Source organism: Anneissia japonica, unplaced genomic scaffold, assembly GCF_011630105.1.
Source record: "Anneissia japonica isolate Jap-2015-1 unplaced genomic scaffold, ASM1163010v1 scaffold4446_len648930_cov198, whole genome shotgun sequence".
NCBI lineage: Eukaryota > Metazoa > Echinodermata > Crinoidea > Comatulida > Comatulidae > Anneissia > Anneissia japonica.
The window spans coordinates 481,089-497,556 of record NW_022683639.1 but is presented as its reverse complement, the minus strand read 5'-3'; the positions used below and the strand labels follow the sequence as shown (position 1 = coordinate 497,556).

General features: G+C 34.7%; 2 protein-coding genes across 2 annotated transcripts in view; one reads left to right on the top strand and one right to left on the bottom strand.

The window, feature by feature from the left end:
- Window positions 1–192: 192 nt before the first annotated feature.
- Window positions 193–9,864, top strand: LOC117100574 (autophagic-related protein 16.2-like). The gene is made up of 10 exons (XM_033240352.1): window positions 193–346; window positions 1,887–2,283; window positions 2,594–2,753; window positions 3,221–3,342; window positions 4,690–4,866; window positions 5,397–5,482; window positions 5,648–5,861; window positions 6,395–6,517; window positions 7,070–7,232; window positions 8,390–9,864. The coding sequence occupies exons 1-10, from the start codon at window positions 221–223 to the stop codon at window positions 8,583–8,585; spliced, it is 1,764 nt and encodes a 587-aa protein (XP_033096243.1). The 5' UTR covers window positions 193–220; the 3' UTR covers window positions 8,586–9,864.
- Window positions 9,865–10,007: 143 nt separating this feature from the next.
- LOC117100565 overlaps window positions 10,008–16,468 on the bottom strand; it is an 8,649-nt gene continuing 2,188 nt past the window's right edge. The window contains exons 2-8 of the mRNA XM_033240344.1: window positions 15,800–15,926; window positions 15,189–15,294; window positions 13,741–13,955; window positions 11,972–12,292; window positions 11,378–11,656; window positions 10,859–11,061; window positions 10,008–10,340 (exon numbers count right to left, since the gene is read on the bottom strand). Coding sequence (XP_033096235.1) covers window positions 10,077–10,340; window positions 10,859–11,061; window positions 11,378–11,656; window positions 11,972–12,292; window positions 13,741–13,955; window positions 15,189–15,294; window positions 15,800–15,926 — 1,515 coding nt within the window. The 3' untranslated portion in view covers window positions 10,008–10,076. The remainder of the gene's footprint in view (window positions 10,341–10,858; window positions 11,062–11,377; window positions 11,657–11,971; window positions 12,293–13,740; window positions 13,956–15,188; window positions 15,295–15,799; window positions 15,927–16,468) is intronic.

Below are 16,468 nucleotides of genomic sequence, written 5' to 3'. Positions count from 1 at the left end.
TCAGAGGGCTTATTTATGGTAATAATATGTATATTAAGCCTGAAGGTGGCGCTTTCCTACGGCAGCCATCTTGGATGCTACACATACACAACTCTACATTGCTCCGCCATCTTGTCAGCACTCTAGTTGTTTAATAGCTCTATGATGGTGGAAGAACAATTAATCATGATTGGTGGCGCAATTTCAAAACATGGTCAGAGTGCAGTGCAGAGTGGCGGTGATGGCGTCCACATGTACAAGTGCGAGTGATTCGTTATTGTTTGTCAGAAAATTACGGAAGAAATTAAGACAAATTGAAAGATTAGAAACAGTGAATAGGATTTTGACAGACGAAGAAAATCTTAAGGTTAATTAGTTTTTGTTAAAAGTAATACCAAGGCAGGTTGTGAACACATTAAAGTGTGTTAAAACATGAACGGGTCTGCTAGGCCCCCTGCTGGAAAGCCTGGCCTAGGCCTATATTGGTAGGGCCTAGCCTAGGCTGAAGGATTTTTCCGGGTGTGATCTACAAAAGGTCGGTGGCCTAGCAATTTATATGAGACCTTAAAGGATGGTAATTGTGATTAATCGACACAAAAGGGTAGCTCATGCACATTTTGATCTATTTGCACGTTTTGATACTGATTTATACTGTAGTACTAGTGTAGGCCTAGGCCTAATTTTTTTCTGTTTATGGTGTGACATTGAATAAAAACGTTGGCACATGTGTGTAAGCCGGATATGCATGGATGGTCATGGATCGTGTGTGGTTGGGTAGGTGGAAAGATGGTGTGCCAGTGAGGTGGACCTGGGTTGTTGGTGGAGGAATTTGGATGATTGGCAGTCTGATTTTTTTAAACTTGTGTATTTTTCATAATACATCGTAGGCCAGTTTAAATAACATATATTATAATGTGACTTCCTAACTAAGGGCCTACTATTACTAAGGCCTAAGTAATATTTGTATAGTAGGCCTATTATTACTCTTGTTGCAAAAAATCATATTTACAGTACTCTTGTTATGTGTATGTACAGCGCAAATAAGAAGTTGTCATTGTTGTATGATGATTTTTAGTTCATTAAAAGAAAAACCACATTCAGGAATCTTATCCTGTAAATTAAAAAGTGTTATAAAAATAAAGTCCTATATAATTTGCCTACATACAATACTTTGTCTTGCAAGGTAATATAAGCCTGAATGATGTGTTTCAATGTACAGTACTCCATAGGTGACACACCTAGCCTTGGCCCTAGGAGGCATAGGCTAGGCCTAGACCAGATGAATCTGTAAAAAACTAATTCCTATTAGGTCTAGGCCTATTCATATTAGTTTTTTAGTAGTGGTATATCTTTAATAAATTTAATAATTACTGACTGTGCTGCATGTCCCACATACAACATGGATGGCCTATCTATCACTGCAAATTTTAAAACATCAGAATTTCCATATATCTCCAAAAAAAATATGTTATATTGAATCATAATCTAATAATAAGTTAATATCAATATCAGTTCATAAGTGTCATATTTTACCATAAATGCTGAAAGAATCCTTGCGCAGTTTGAAACGACTTAGAAAATACGTCAGCAAATCAAATTGATCAAAAGGAACAAACTACGCACAACATTGTCAAAAAGTACTGTGTAATATGAAAAGAAGGTACCTAGCCTATGCCTATGGCCTACTACTAACTACTAAGCTAGGCCTAGGCCTGGTAGGGTGACTTAGCCTAAGGATAAGCACGGTCTAAGTAGGCCTACAGTAGTAGGCCATGGTGGGAGTTTTGTTAGAGTGACTTAGAACTATATTATTAACAATACATGGATGGTGTGCTACATGATACATAATATAGCAGAATTGATGTTGTCAAATCTAACCAATGGCTGCATCTCATTTGTTTCATTAGGTTTCACGTAAAGATGACATAAGAAATATACTCCTTGAAAAATTGTCCGAACTTGGTGATGAATCCATCACAGAAAGTAACCTTTCACATGAAACTCAGGATTCGAGTTTTGCAAATGACAGTGTTAATGAATTATTGAACACATCAAAAAAACATGATGATACAGAAATCAGTATAAGGGATAATTCCTTAGATGCAGATCTCTCATATCCACAAGAACTTGAGATGAAAAGGAAAGCAGATGAATTTGCAGAAGAGGAGGAGCTTACAGAATCTGATGAAAGGCTTTGTGTTAAGGATTCCATGACTGCTGTAGCTAGTGAAACAACCGAAAATACAGAAGATCATTCTAAATCAAAACATATTAGAATTGAAACAAGTGACTCAACTAGACATGGTCAGATATATTTTACACTAATTTAATTATTGTTTTAAATAATATGTTTAATCCAATCTCCATACAGGTTTCTATTGCCTTGCTCTAAAATGATAACATTATGATACTTTTTGCAACCGTACCACACAAATGTAGCAATGTGTCCAAAGAATAATGGAGCAAGCAAGAAATCAAAAAAGTGTACAATAAGATTTTCATTTTAGTGATTATGCATTCCAAAGAATCAAAAGGAAGTCTTAGAGCACTTGTAATAATAACACTTTCACTACATGTCATCAAACCTTGCTGCTCATATCCATTTTTTTTGCAGTCAAAAAACCTAAGTCATCCAAGCCTAGTTCTCAACCGTCCAAATCTAGCTCTCCAGCCTCATTCTGGGCAACTGCCAAGTTTTCTGCCCACGCTTTTGAAGGTCACAATGATCTCATTGTGGCTGTGCACTCTATAGAAAATACCATTTTATCAGGAGGGTAGGATTTTTATTTAATTATTTTTGTGAATTTTGGTGTCATGGAAGTATATTATATAATATTACACCTCCATGCTAATATATAAACGACAGTTTAATGATGTTTAATAATGTATAAGTAATTTATAACATTTTTTTTGACTTATGTAAAAGTGAGCAATGTAATTTCCAGCAATGGATAATAATGAAGGCCTATTCTGTATCTGTAATATATAGGTCTCTATCAAAAGAAAGTTTTCAAATAATCAATTAAACATCCTTTTTAAACATTCTCCATTGTTTTTATAATGGATGCATACATTGGTGGCACCTGTAATATATTGATTAATTGATTGATAGATTTTATTCTCGTTAAATAGTGCAATAATATCTTATTGAGATTTGTCAATCTAAAAAACAGAACCAAAAGCATACAAAATGTCATGTTATTTTTCTTCTGCTTTCTTCTTTGATTCTGGTACTGTGAAGACGTGATACAATGGTGAAGGTCTGGAACATGGATACTAAGGAAGAACAACATAGCTTTGGCGGACATACGGATACAGTGACCTCTGTCAAGCTCCTCGACTCCACAGAAAACCAAAGACTTGGTAAGTATGCATATCATTGTAATTGGTAATTATAATTAATTATTTGTCTCAGGAAGACTAATGTAGTTTCCTATGTTCTTCATGTTGTTTTTGGGGTTGTTACTTGCCAATAATAGATTTCAATGGTTGAGCGGTTAGCAGGGGTGCCGCAAGCTACAGCCATAATATCGGTGCTGGTTTGAACGGCACGCTTGCCTATGGTTCCTATGGTAGAACAAATCTCCTCAGATAAGGACTATAAACCGTAGGCCCAGTGTATACAATGGCTCGTGTGCACTATAAAGAACCCAGTACATCCTTCGAGACGAGTAGGGGGATACCCCGGTGTACTGGAACAGACAGCCATGTGGTGGACGATGAGAGTTGCTGGTACCGGGTTACCGGGTAGCACAGACACGAAGGGACCCTTAGGGGTGAAGAAAGTCATTGATTGATTTCCTAGTCCACATATCAAGCGCCCTGAGCATCTTATTTTAGATGGATTTGGCACTATATAAAGCTACACTATTATTATTATTATTAAAGTTACCATAGTAAACGGAGTCATTGATTTTAAGCAGAATGCAGATTATTAATGAGAAGATAGAGCTTATTAATATTTTTACAAGTTTAATTATGCTCATTGCTTGCATTTCTTTGAGCAAGCCTAATGGCCGAGCGGTTAAGGCAGGGGCACCGTGATCATAGCCAACAATATCGGCACAGGTTCGCGGCCGGCTCAGTCCTATAATTCTGGTGGTAGAACAAGTCTTCTCGGTTAAGGACTATAAACCGTAGGCCCAGTGTACACAAATGCTCATGTGCACTTTAAAAAACCCCAGTACATCTTTCGAGATGAGTAGGGGGTTACCCCAGTGTACTGGTTCACTCGTCCCCTGTAATGGATGGATGAAAGTGCGTTGGTTTACTTGCTGCAGAGGACATGAAGTGACCTTCAGGGGAGGAGAATGTTATTGAAAAGTGCAACATCTAGTCCCAAGCACATAGAGACCTCGTTTATTTGCGCTATATAAATCCATCTATTATTATTAAAGAATGCAACGACGCGCGCGCAACGGATTGTTTTTAAAGACGATCAGTTCAGACTGCCACCGACAATGAGCAGATGGTGTCACGTCATCTATCGCTTACAGAGCGCGGAGTTGGATTCATTGTGTGACAGCCGCACGACACAGTGAGTGCCTGGCTTAAAGCTCTAATTTCTAATTATTAAATTTTAAGTCATCTTTGTCCCTGAAATTATCAATTTTACATAAACCAATATTAGTTTTCATCTTGTATAGACTTTGATATTTAAAAATGGTAATAAATAAATATTCTGAGTTTTTTTTTCTTACCACATATCAGAAAATCTTGTTGAAGATCTAGCTGAAGGGTGTGAACTTGCACTGAGTGCTTCATTAGATTGTTCCATCAAAGTTTGGTGTATCTCATCAACATCTCTTGTACGTTCTATCTACACTTACAACCCTGTGACATGCATGGACTATTTTGCTGGAGTAGGGTACATCACATCCGGCTCAGGTACAATAGTGCTCTTGCATACCTCAAAGATAATTATTCTTCATTCATTATCACTTTTATACAAAATGCAAAATATTTTGTATTAAATTAGAGATATTAATATGCAAGACCATTAATCTGATTTATATAGCTCTCTTGTTAAGGAAATGTATAAATTATTTTCTACTTCTATTGTTGTTTTGTAGTTTTATAAATTGTTGAGCAAGTGACAATAAGAAATTAATTAATTAATAATGCATGTCATTTTAGTAATGTACAGTACATAATAATTAAAGACCATATCTTAAAAAATTTATTTAATATTTATAGTTCTCTTGTAAATGAATATGGAACTTATTTTCTTCTCACTATTATTTTGTTTTATAGTTTTAAAATTTGTTAAGCACAGCAACACTCCCTGATTCAACTGACCAATTAGCGTTGCCAAAGGAGTTGACGATAGTGTGTAGCGATTGTATGGAAACCAGGCTTCATATGCTTTCTATTTGAAGTAATTTTTTTCTTTTCTATCCAATCTCTTTTCTCTCTAGATGGTGGTAAGGTAGAATTGTGGGACATTGAATCAGGAAACAACTTGTTCTCAGTATTGGCACATGATTGTGTAACTTGTCTTTGGGTTAGTATTGTTCTTGCAACATTGTGGTTCTGTGCATAATTCCTGTTATGTGACAGTCTGACTCCTAAAGCATAATAACTAATTTTGTGTATGAGCCTAAATATATGAATACAGATCGACAGAGCTCTCCTCTGATTCTCACTTAACTCTTTTCTCTTAATAAAGGTTGACGAAAGCCATGCATTCAGTGGATCATCTGAGGGCGTTATCAAGGTTTGGGAATTGCGTGAAAAGTCGTTAGCACCATTGTATTGCTCAGAAAATGTGTCCAGTGGAGAAACCTCTTCAAAGACGACTATAAAATGCATTGCATCCTCCAATAAAAAAATTTACTATGGGGATGATGGACAAAATATCAAAGTTTTAGCATGGAAAACAGGTGAGTATATTTTTATGGGCATTTGCAGTACAGACAAAATCGGCCAGAGGTATAAATAAAAAAATTATAATTAAATTTAAAACTTCAAAAATAACGAAACTGGTGAAATTTCAAGACTAGTTTGAAGTATGTTATAGATGTTAAATGTTAAAATTCTATGTTAGAAGTTATATACAGTATTGTTGTATTGTGATATTTGAACTCCTGAATTGGTATTTATTGGAAGCGGTTTGCAATTGGTGCGACTCGGAACTCGTAACCTTAATGTAGAGAGTTGGAAACACTCGCTGTGCAAAGTCGCTTTTGTCCTTGGGTAAGGCAATTTATCCATGTTGTCTCTCTCCACCCGGTGTCTTTAAGTGGGTTCAAGTTCATTGTGCACTGATTTATTTCATGCAACAACTATGTAATACTCCCTCCATAGGCATCGTTACAATGACTCGGGTAATAAATTGGAGCAGCGCTCTGAGACTTCGTTGTGAAGAGCGCTATCTAAATGCCCACATATTATTGTAATTGTTTTCATCTCAAAGGTAAACTAACCAAGTTGAAGAACCAGATGAGTAACTTTGGTTTAACTGATTCTGTGATGGTGGAAGATGGATTATTAGTATCAACAGGCCTCGATGTAGATACTGGCAACTCATTCATAAATGGTAAGACTCTCCTGTCCAAGGGACTACAGTGTTGAAAAGAAAACTAATGCTGAATTGAAATGAAACTTTCATTTTATAAATGAAACAATGTGTTTCATTTCTTGGAATGTGCATTATACTTTTTTTACATTATTAGTTAAGTGAAAAATAATGTAACAAAATATACTGATAATGTATTAATTACGCATTATTAGTTAAGTAAGAATCTTGTATAGCAAAACCAATGTACTTATGTCATCTTGTTGCACATCACTTTAGCAATTTTGCCTCAATTACAAAAGAGAAACAATGAAGTTATTATTATTATTATTATTATTATTATTATTATTATTATTATTATTATTATTATTATTATTATTGTTGTTGTTACATACATTTTATATTAAAAAAAACTGTTATTTAATACTTAAAATTATATTATTTGTGGAGTGACTTTTTACCATAAAAAAGAACTATACATCAATTAACATTTTTAATAATTGTTTAAAATTAATCATTTGTTAAAATTCTAATAGACTTCTAAGGACTAAGAGCATGTTTTGACATTTGCAGTGCGAGTGTTACCAGAGGAAATATATGTAGCTACGATTACAGATGAAGACATCGGGCGAATCGTTAAAATAAGTGTGACTAAAAACAAACAAGGCAGTTTAAGACTGGTTACAGCTGGAAGTGAACTCATTGTGTGGGACCAGTTGCAGGGACATGGGAATAGGTAAGTCAATTTATCTCACTAAATTTAATATGAATTAAATTTCTAGGAAAACAATCATTCCTAACATAACATAAACCAGTGGTAATACCGTATGTCCTCGCGTACAAAACATGGCTTAAAAAAGCAAATAACGATCAAAAAACAGGCAGTTGTCTTATATATGCGCAACATTTTTAAATCATGTTTGTCTGATATGTGCGGATCGTCTGTAACATGCCAATTTACTACCATTGAAATGAAGCTACTAAGTATTAGTATGAATAAATGAAATTTTTATTGCAGGACTTGAGATTTTGATGAACATTAAAAGCCCACAGAATGGTATTATTTGGAAGATTGGCCCGAAATTTAACCAGCTAGATGCAGTAAAAACCATAAAAGTATCAAAAAGTTGGAATAACGACGATGAAACAAGGGGTCGTCCATACAACGTCATCCAAAATTCTCCTTAAACTTGGTCACATTATATGCAAGTATATATGGTATTGCCATTAATGCATTACTGAAAAGTCCACTTTATTTTGAACTTTCAGCGCTTATGTATAAAACTTATAAATTGTAGCATAAATTAGACTTTTCAAACAACATACAAGTATTTTTGGGCCTTTTTTCAAAATGAAATACAACACTCACCTTATATTTTTTAGACTTTTTGGTGTGTCAAAGTAACCTTGTGTTTCTTTTGTGATTTGTCTGTGCAAAGTGCAGAGACACATCTTCTACTCTCTTTTTGATTAAATCTAGAGCATACTTTGTTGTTGAAGTTACTACATTTGTTTTATGTTGAAAAGCTTGTCTGTCCAAGTCCATTGCTCAACCACCATCATATCATATGTGCTGCTGTATTTGATATACTAGTTTATGTTGGCTTATGTTTTTTAATACAGTACATTTTAGTTAGTTTGTATATTAATTTAAGTAAGCTATTAACTTGCATTAAAAATTAAAACAAATATTTTTCTTGCTATTAAGTAACTGAGACATATTTGCATAAACATTCAATTTTTGGTGATTAATTTTATTTTGTAAATCCACTGAATTCTCAATTGATGATCCTCTCATTGAAAGTTGATAACTGAGATTTACTTTCCAGAATTCAGGCAGTGTAATTATTTTGAAATTGTGTGAAAACTGGTTGTTCTTTGTTATTCCCAAAGGAATCAGGAAACTTTATCTACTGAATTTGTAGCATCATTGTCAACTAAAGCATATGACACCGATCAGAATACAGACTCTGAACCCAGTTCTGCAGATGAGGATTATGGTTTTGCACGAACCCAGCGAAGGCGGTCTTCTTCAAGTAGCACCAAGGAAGCTCCAAGCTCATCCTGGTTTTGGTGTTCCTTGATTTAATTTTTTTTCTTCTTTAAATTTTGCTATTAAAATTGCAACCAAATCTGACAACTCAGTTTAAATTTTATTAATAAATGTGGATTTACATAGCTGTGTTATTTTATTTTTTATATAAATAATTTTAATTATTTCTATTCATTTTTGTCAAGAAATGTGAAATGTCAGACAGGCCTTGTCCCCCTGTCGTCCAAAGCTACAACGAGAACGAGATCTTTGGATCAGAAAATATAATTATGCTATTCAGATAACTTTATTTTAATTGCCAGTCCTAAACATTGTGGTCTAAAAGCACAATTTGGAACATAGTAAGCCATAAAAAATTCACCTGTGCCTGTGAATCAGAAACCTCATGAAAAATCAGGAAATTACCATGGTAATTGCATTATGTGGCCATGTAAACAGATTTAATAGGTAGTTTTTGCCACACAACGTTAACCTTAACTTTAATGTTAGTACCCAACATGCAACGCGATAACTTTTGTAAACAAACCGAAATCTGCATGCGCTACCACGTAAAATCCTGAGATTAACGTTAAGGTTAACATCGTGCAGCGAAAACTACCTAATAACTCCACATAATGGATGAATAACCACGATGATCTATGCAGCTACCTCTGCATCGCAGCGGTCTTTATACAAATTAGCTGTTGTTTGACCTGTGTGAGTCATCGCAGTAATTTGCTGTTGATAAACAGTGTGAATTCCATTATTATTATTTGTAAAATTATGTATTTATCAATTAAATACATTTTAAAACTTTTTAGACAAAGGGTTTCAAAACAAGTAGCATTGTGTGCATTTTTTGCAGGTCAGATTTTTTTATCGTGTAGACGCGCGACTGAAGTTCATCGGTGTTACCTATCTGATAGCAAACGGCCGTGTAAATAAGGCTACTGTTCGAATAACATATAACACACGTTACACCAAATAATGACAGGCCATAATTCAATGTTCTACCTATATTGTGTCATTTTCAGGAATGAGAAAACCTTGACAGTGATTACAGAAAAATGCTACAATATACAAATAGTGTTTGTGAGTATATTATTGTTAATTCTCCATAAAAAAAATATTCAGTGAATATTTTGCAATGGCCTGTTAAGGTTAACACCGCTTGCCAAAAATTGCTGTTGAATAAGCTATTTAAGCTATTCATTCACTAGCTGAGTCTCGGATAGTTGTTTGCAGTATTAGGCCATAGTCGATAATCGAGACTTTAACATACTAGAGGTAAATCAAATCATGTTATTAATAATAAACTATTACAAAACACGCCTAATAAGAGTTTGCTTTTTAGTCTTTGATTATTGCTTTCGTATATACTGAGATCCATCCATTGTTTATCACAGCATTGTTGTTTTCCAGTATGTTCACAAATGTACACATTGTGATTGATATAGTCATTATTTAAAACTACTTTGGACGATTCCTTCATATTCCTGCGAACAGGAAAACGCTATTAGGCCTGTTCATATTTTAGTAGACTATTAACTAAATCCATTGATATATGTTGAAACTTGCATCGGAGCTGCTGCCATCATTTTCATTCCTTTGATTTGATTGGCCCAAAAAGTATTCTCCATCTCGCTCAAAAAAAGTAAAGTCCCAAGATACTTGTGACGTCACAGTCCTATATTTGACAAACATGCTACCCTCCAGTTTAAAGATTGGGGATGACGTTGTGTAGCTTTCAACATCACTTGCCGACCATTCCTTTCTATCAGTGCCCAGAACCATGAATATTTCTCCTCCCACCTGAAAGAAGATAAATCATTGTTATATGCTAAATTCTACGCAGTTTATACGTCCAATATGTAAATGTTGGTGAGGATTTGACAAAGGTAAACAAAATTGGCAGTTTGCTACAATCTGCATAGGCCTAAGAGTCCCACTATGTAACAAAGCGTGACAGTAGCATGGAAATCATACTTTGCAGGAACGTCGCATGCAGCATCGTCACCGGGCCACCCGACCACTACATTTTGTTTTCAGTATGTTAAAACACCATGACTATCGGTTCCTAATTGCACCATTGTTTAAGTAAAATGCACCTTCTTTGCAATCAATGGAAGCAAATTTCTGAGGTGGACCCGTGAAAATGGCTGAAGCCATACTTATAATAATAAATTTGCAAATCTTGGCAACTGCACCTGTAGGCTTTTATTGTCCAGCGCATAAATTCATGGTCTATTATTATTAGGTACAATTGTTAGTCCTATATTAGGAGTGCGAATTTCACAAGTTTGAAATGGTATGCATACCATTGTACCTACCTTGAACACAGTAACAGTAATAGGACAGTGTTCTAATGGAATTCTTTGGTGAATTTCAAACTCATTGGTGTATTTGTTGAATGTGTAAACTATGGTATTCTGTACACATTCAAAATGATTAACCGCCACTAGATAAGTCACGCCATCACTCTCAAACACATCGATTCCAATAGATCCTGCGTTAGTCTCGCTTAGTGAATTCTCTGCAATATTAATGTACACAAACACTATGTAGTTATAGAGTTAGACATGTCGATAATCTACAAAAGAAACAAGAGGCAGAATAATGCAAGTCATTATATCTACTATAGATTTAGAATTAGAGACGGCACCATAATATATTAACATCTAATAATCAATTATGTCAATTTTTCTTAAACATTCTTATTCTCTTTTCTGAATGTAATGTACACACCTTTATCGCCTTTAAAATAACCTTTTGTTTAGGGAAGCAGTGACGTACCGTAACTAACTTTGTATTTTTACCAATGTTACTATAAAACATAATATAATTATTACCTGCACCCGTATTGTATACAGAGTTTTTCCAACCACCACCACATTTTTCTAGCGGATTCCCTCTACAATTAGAATTGCACTCACTGTCTGGTCGTTGGCCGTACTTGGAGTATGTATCGCCGCCACAAAAACAGTAGCTTGCCGCCTGCAAACCAGCGTACGCATGGCCACGATCGTAACAATATGCTATACACCAATCTACAGTCATAGATACATAACTGGTGTGGATTGATGGAAGCGCTCTACTACCGCTGTCCACAAAACAGCCTTTGTAAACCCCTGAAGTGAAAATAAATATACATGTGTTTGCAATAATGCCCGAATGAAAAAGCTTTAGAAAACCTCGTATATAAAAATATGCCGTTTACATATTCATTCAAATGATCAAAATAGAGTGGATAGGCCTATAATATGGAATAATCAATTATTGAATGAATGAATTAATGAAAAATGAATGAATAAATGAATGGATGGATAAATGAATTAATTAGCCAATCGCTCATTCAATCAATCAATGAGTCAATCAATATAATATACATTTATATCATTAGCCTGTGTTTGACTGTGTGTATTCTGTCCTTGATTGTTACTTACTTGAAGCAAAGCCGCCCTTGATGACTGTCCAAACCTTAGAGAAAACAGAATGTCCGTCTATCGACCCTTTAAAATTCGCTATTACAGCATATAAACTGCTGTCGATTGAGAATAGTTTACAACCACTAGCCCCATTGGTTGCAAGCTGGGCAAATTCGATGAACTGGTTGCTGTCGCTGTTCCATTGATATACTATTGAATTCACGTCTAAGGTTGACCCATAGTAGTTGGCAACCAGCAAGTAATGATTTGCATTAAGTTTCAAATAAGATGCGGAATAGGCGCCTTGTGTGCTAATTGCTTGGTGCTGCTCAAACAAACCTAAAAGAAAAAACCTATTCAAACTCAATCTGAGCTCCTAATATCATCTTTAAATCATCACTGTATATACAATAGAAATTATAATATACATTACAGCACTACCGTATTTCGTCAAGTTCAGAGGGCTGTTCCCGGTTTTTTTTTTGTTTTTTTTTTTGTATATTTTACTAATAGACTGTAGTGATGTAATAGAATACCTCAAAAAGAAAACCAGACACCACTGCATCGTTTCCAGCAATTTAAGAAGAGTTTGCCTAATTGCTAACGCGGCAGAACAGCTCTGAACTCGTGACGCTAATTTTGAACATGTTCAAAATTAATGCTCGTAGTTACGGAAGCACCTAAGTGCCATTCGACTTGACGACTTGTCAAGATAATTTATGTTGTCAAGTCGATATAATATACATATCATGTCGACATGGCGAGATAGATTATCTTGACAAGTCGTCATAGTAAAAATTGTATGTTGTCATGGCGAGATAGATTATACTGACAAGTCGACATAATACATATTGTATGTTGATTATCTTGTCAAGTCGACATAATATAAGTTGTATGTTGTCATGGCAAGATAGGTTATCTTGACAAGTCGACATAATAAAAATTGTATGTTGTCATGGCGAGATAGATTATCTTGACAAGTCGACATAGTAGAAATGTTATGTTGTCATGGCGAGATAGATTATCTTGACAAGTCGACAAATACATATTGTATGTTGTCATGGCGAGATAAATTATCTTGACAAGTCGACATAATATAAGTTGTATGTTGTCATGGCAAGATAGATTATCTTGACAAGTCGACATAGTAAAAATTGTATGTTGTCATGGCGAGATAGATTATCTTGACAAGTCGACATAATAAAAGTTGTATGTTGTCATGGTGAGATAAATTATCTTGACAAGTCGACATAGTAAAAATGTTATGTTGTCTTGGCGAGATAGGTTATCTTAACAAGTCGACATAATAAAAGTTATGTTGTCATGACAAGATACAATTTGTATTATGTCGACTTGTCAAGATAATCTATCTCGCCATGACAACATACAACTTTTACTATGTCGACTTGCCATGATAATCTATCTCGCCATGACAACATACAATTTTTACTGTCGACTTGTCAAGATAATCTATCTCGCCATGACAACAAAAGATGTGTATAAGAGACAGGTACCGATGACGTCTTGTATTAGCTTCGATAATATTCGCGTACCGGGCCTCGCGTGCTAATAAAGGACATGGCCAAGAAAAAACTCGAATCTATATTTAGATTTTTTAGTAAGTGTGTATACCAACAAAAATTAAATTGTTTCGTATGTGTTACATTGGAAATAGATAGCCTATTTGGCATTTTGATATATAAATCCAAATACTGTTTTTTTGTAGTTTTTATCCAATATAACAGAATATCTTGTAATTTTCCATTAAAATAAGTTGAGTTTATAACCTGTTTCCGACTTAATTGTGTAGATGTAAGACGTTGTAATAGTTGATCCACCATGTTGCTTATAATTAGCGACGAACAGATATAGTTTGTCATTTATCTCAAAGGCCTCCATCTTGAGTGCTACACTTGTGCCAGATAAATCCTGCAGATACTCGTAGAAACCAGAGATACTGCTGTACTTATATACTTTCGTTGTAGTTTCTGCAACACCATCACTGTAAAAAGGTATTGCATTGATTAATGACTGCAAAAAATCAAGATGAACTGATGGGATTTGGCAGATCACAGTATAACTGCTATTCTGCAATATAACTGCTATGGCAATGCAACGAAAGCCGGGCACTTCGCTGCGTCGCACGACGAAAACCTCTGCTTTCGGCGAGGGATAGACGACGTAATGACGTCTGCTGATTGTCAGCGGCAGTCTGAACGGATCCTCATGAAGAAAGCAATTCGTTGGTTTCGTCGCGTGCGTTCGTTGTCGCGTTGCCGTGGTGTCGCCGTCACACGCAGTGAGTACCGTACCCGCGCGAATAAGTGCCCGGGCGCTTAAAATTTTTTTTGCACTTTTTCAGGGGCGCTTATTCAAACGGGGCGCTTATTTGATCGGGGCACTTATGAAAACAGAGTGGAAATTGAGGGGGCGCTTATGGAAATAGATGAAAATCGAGAGGTTCTTATGAAAATTCAAGAGGCACACTTAAATGAAAAACGATTACTGTATATAATACAAGGACATCAGAAAACAGAAAATTACGAATGGTGGTGTGGCGGAAAAGATAATTGTCCAGAGAGCATTGCTTGTCATGACAAGAATGTTGTGACTTCAGTATTAGGCCTACATAACAGCAGAATAGCAGATGAAATTAGTGATGGTAGTGGTGGTGGTTAGCTTGTTGGCCATATTCGGCCGATTGAAATTAGCAGGATGGCATGATCATTGCAGGTTTTCTTATAATCCAATCAATCCTAGGACTGTGGATTATTGGGAGGCGTTTATTCGAGAAGGGCGCTTATTTAAACGGGGCGCTTAATCGCGCGAGTACGGTACCCTCCCATGCGTTTTATTAAACACACGGATGATGGTATTCTGGTCAAATCCTTTATGAATCCTTGCATAATTTAGGTTAGCTCCATTTGAAGACATACTGCTGCTGGGCCTGAAAAATATATTATTTAATTTTCTTTTTTTTCTCCCATTTTTTGGGGTTTTTTTTAAATAATTTTGGGGAGATGGAAGGGGAAAGGAAGTGATGGTTCTCTCTTCCCATTAGATCTGCTACTGGGTCTGACCTAGACTTATTTGTAGACCAAACTTCAGGTACAATGAGCCATTTTATTTATTTATTTATTTTTAAATCGACGCAATATGTTTGATTGATTGAGGTCTCCTCGTGTACGTTTATAAACTAATGACATATATTCATGAATTGTAAATAGCCACTTACTATCCTCCAATGACAAGATAGTGATTTTTCTTGTGTGAGAATGCAATGTTACTTGCAGATGGACCACCGATGATTCTTGTTCTCAAAACAGGTGTGTGAGTAAACGCTGTAATAAAGGCAGTGCAGGGTAATAAAATAATCTCTGCCGTCATCGCAATCCATATACAGTAATCATATATCTTCCTCATCCTATCCTCATCATCATTATCATCATCCTTCACCATCATTATCATCAACTTCAACATCATAATCATCATAATCATCATTATCATCATCGCGTCATCGTCATCCAAAAACAGATTGAAGTGAATTTGTTTATATAAAAGAAAACATGATCATGATTATATGATCATATACTCATTTTCATCATCATTAACTTCAGTATCGTCGTAGTTATCATCATCATCATCATCATCATTATCGTCATCATCATCATCCATCTTCTTAATCATCATTATCATCATCACCATCATCATTATGATCTTCATAATAAAAAATATTATCATGATAAGTGATTCATCATTCATCATTATTATCAACATCGTCACCATCATCACCTCATCATTGTGACACCAGTTGTTATTGTAAAACTCAAAATACAACAATATTACTATTTTCACAGTATTTTCCATAGAACTGTATTGGGCATATGCAACTATATCCAATATTTGAACAGTCGGTGAAACACGAGGCTCCATTGCGGCACCTATTGCCCTCAATACACATGCCAACATAACTCTAAATGAAATCAAGCATTTTCTTATTTAATAATAATAATAATAACAATAATAATAATAATACATTCCATATAAAGTGCAAACATATCTGGCGACATCTCAGTGCGCTTTAAACAATTTAAAATGTATAATTTTAACTAAAATACATTAAAAGTAGAAAGCGTTCAATAATCAAACAACCATTCCTAATATAAAAAAAATCTTACAAATTTTTAATGTCATATAAAAATAATAAAAGTGTGGTAAAATTTTCTGTTTTACAAAAGCAAGTTAATACAGTTTTAACTTATTTTATTATTTACTTTTACTTTTAATTTGTATTCATTTATTTATTTATTTTATCAATAAAACAGATCAATAAAACAATAAAATGCATAATTAAACCAATTCACAATATTCCAATTTATACAATTCACCAAAACAACAATAAAATATATAATTCAATCAATCATATCATTCAATCGATCGATATACATATATATACATATGTATTCATATATAAAGTATATATATATTATATAGATACTATATATACTGTATATA

What these genes read in the sequence shown, in the direction of transcription:
- LOC117100574 (XM_033240352.1), top strand. Translation starts at nt 221, where the DNA reads ATGGCGTCCACATGTACAAGTGCGAGTGATTCGTTATTGTTTGTCAGA. An exon ending in AATACCATTTTATCAGGAGG is followed by an intron (nt 2,754 to 3,220) that starts GTAGGATTTTTA and finishes GGTACTGTGAAG; the next exon opens with ACGTGATACAATGGTGAAGG. An exon ending in ATTGTGTAACTTGTCTTTGG is followed by an intron (nt 5,483 to 5,647) that starts GTTAGTATTGTT and finishes CTCTTAATAAAG; the next exon opens with GTTGACGAAAGCCATGCATT.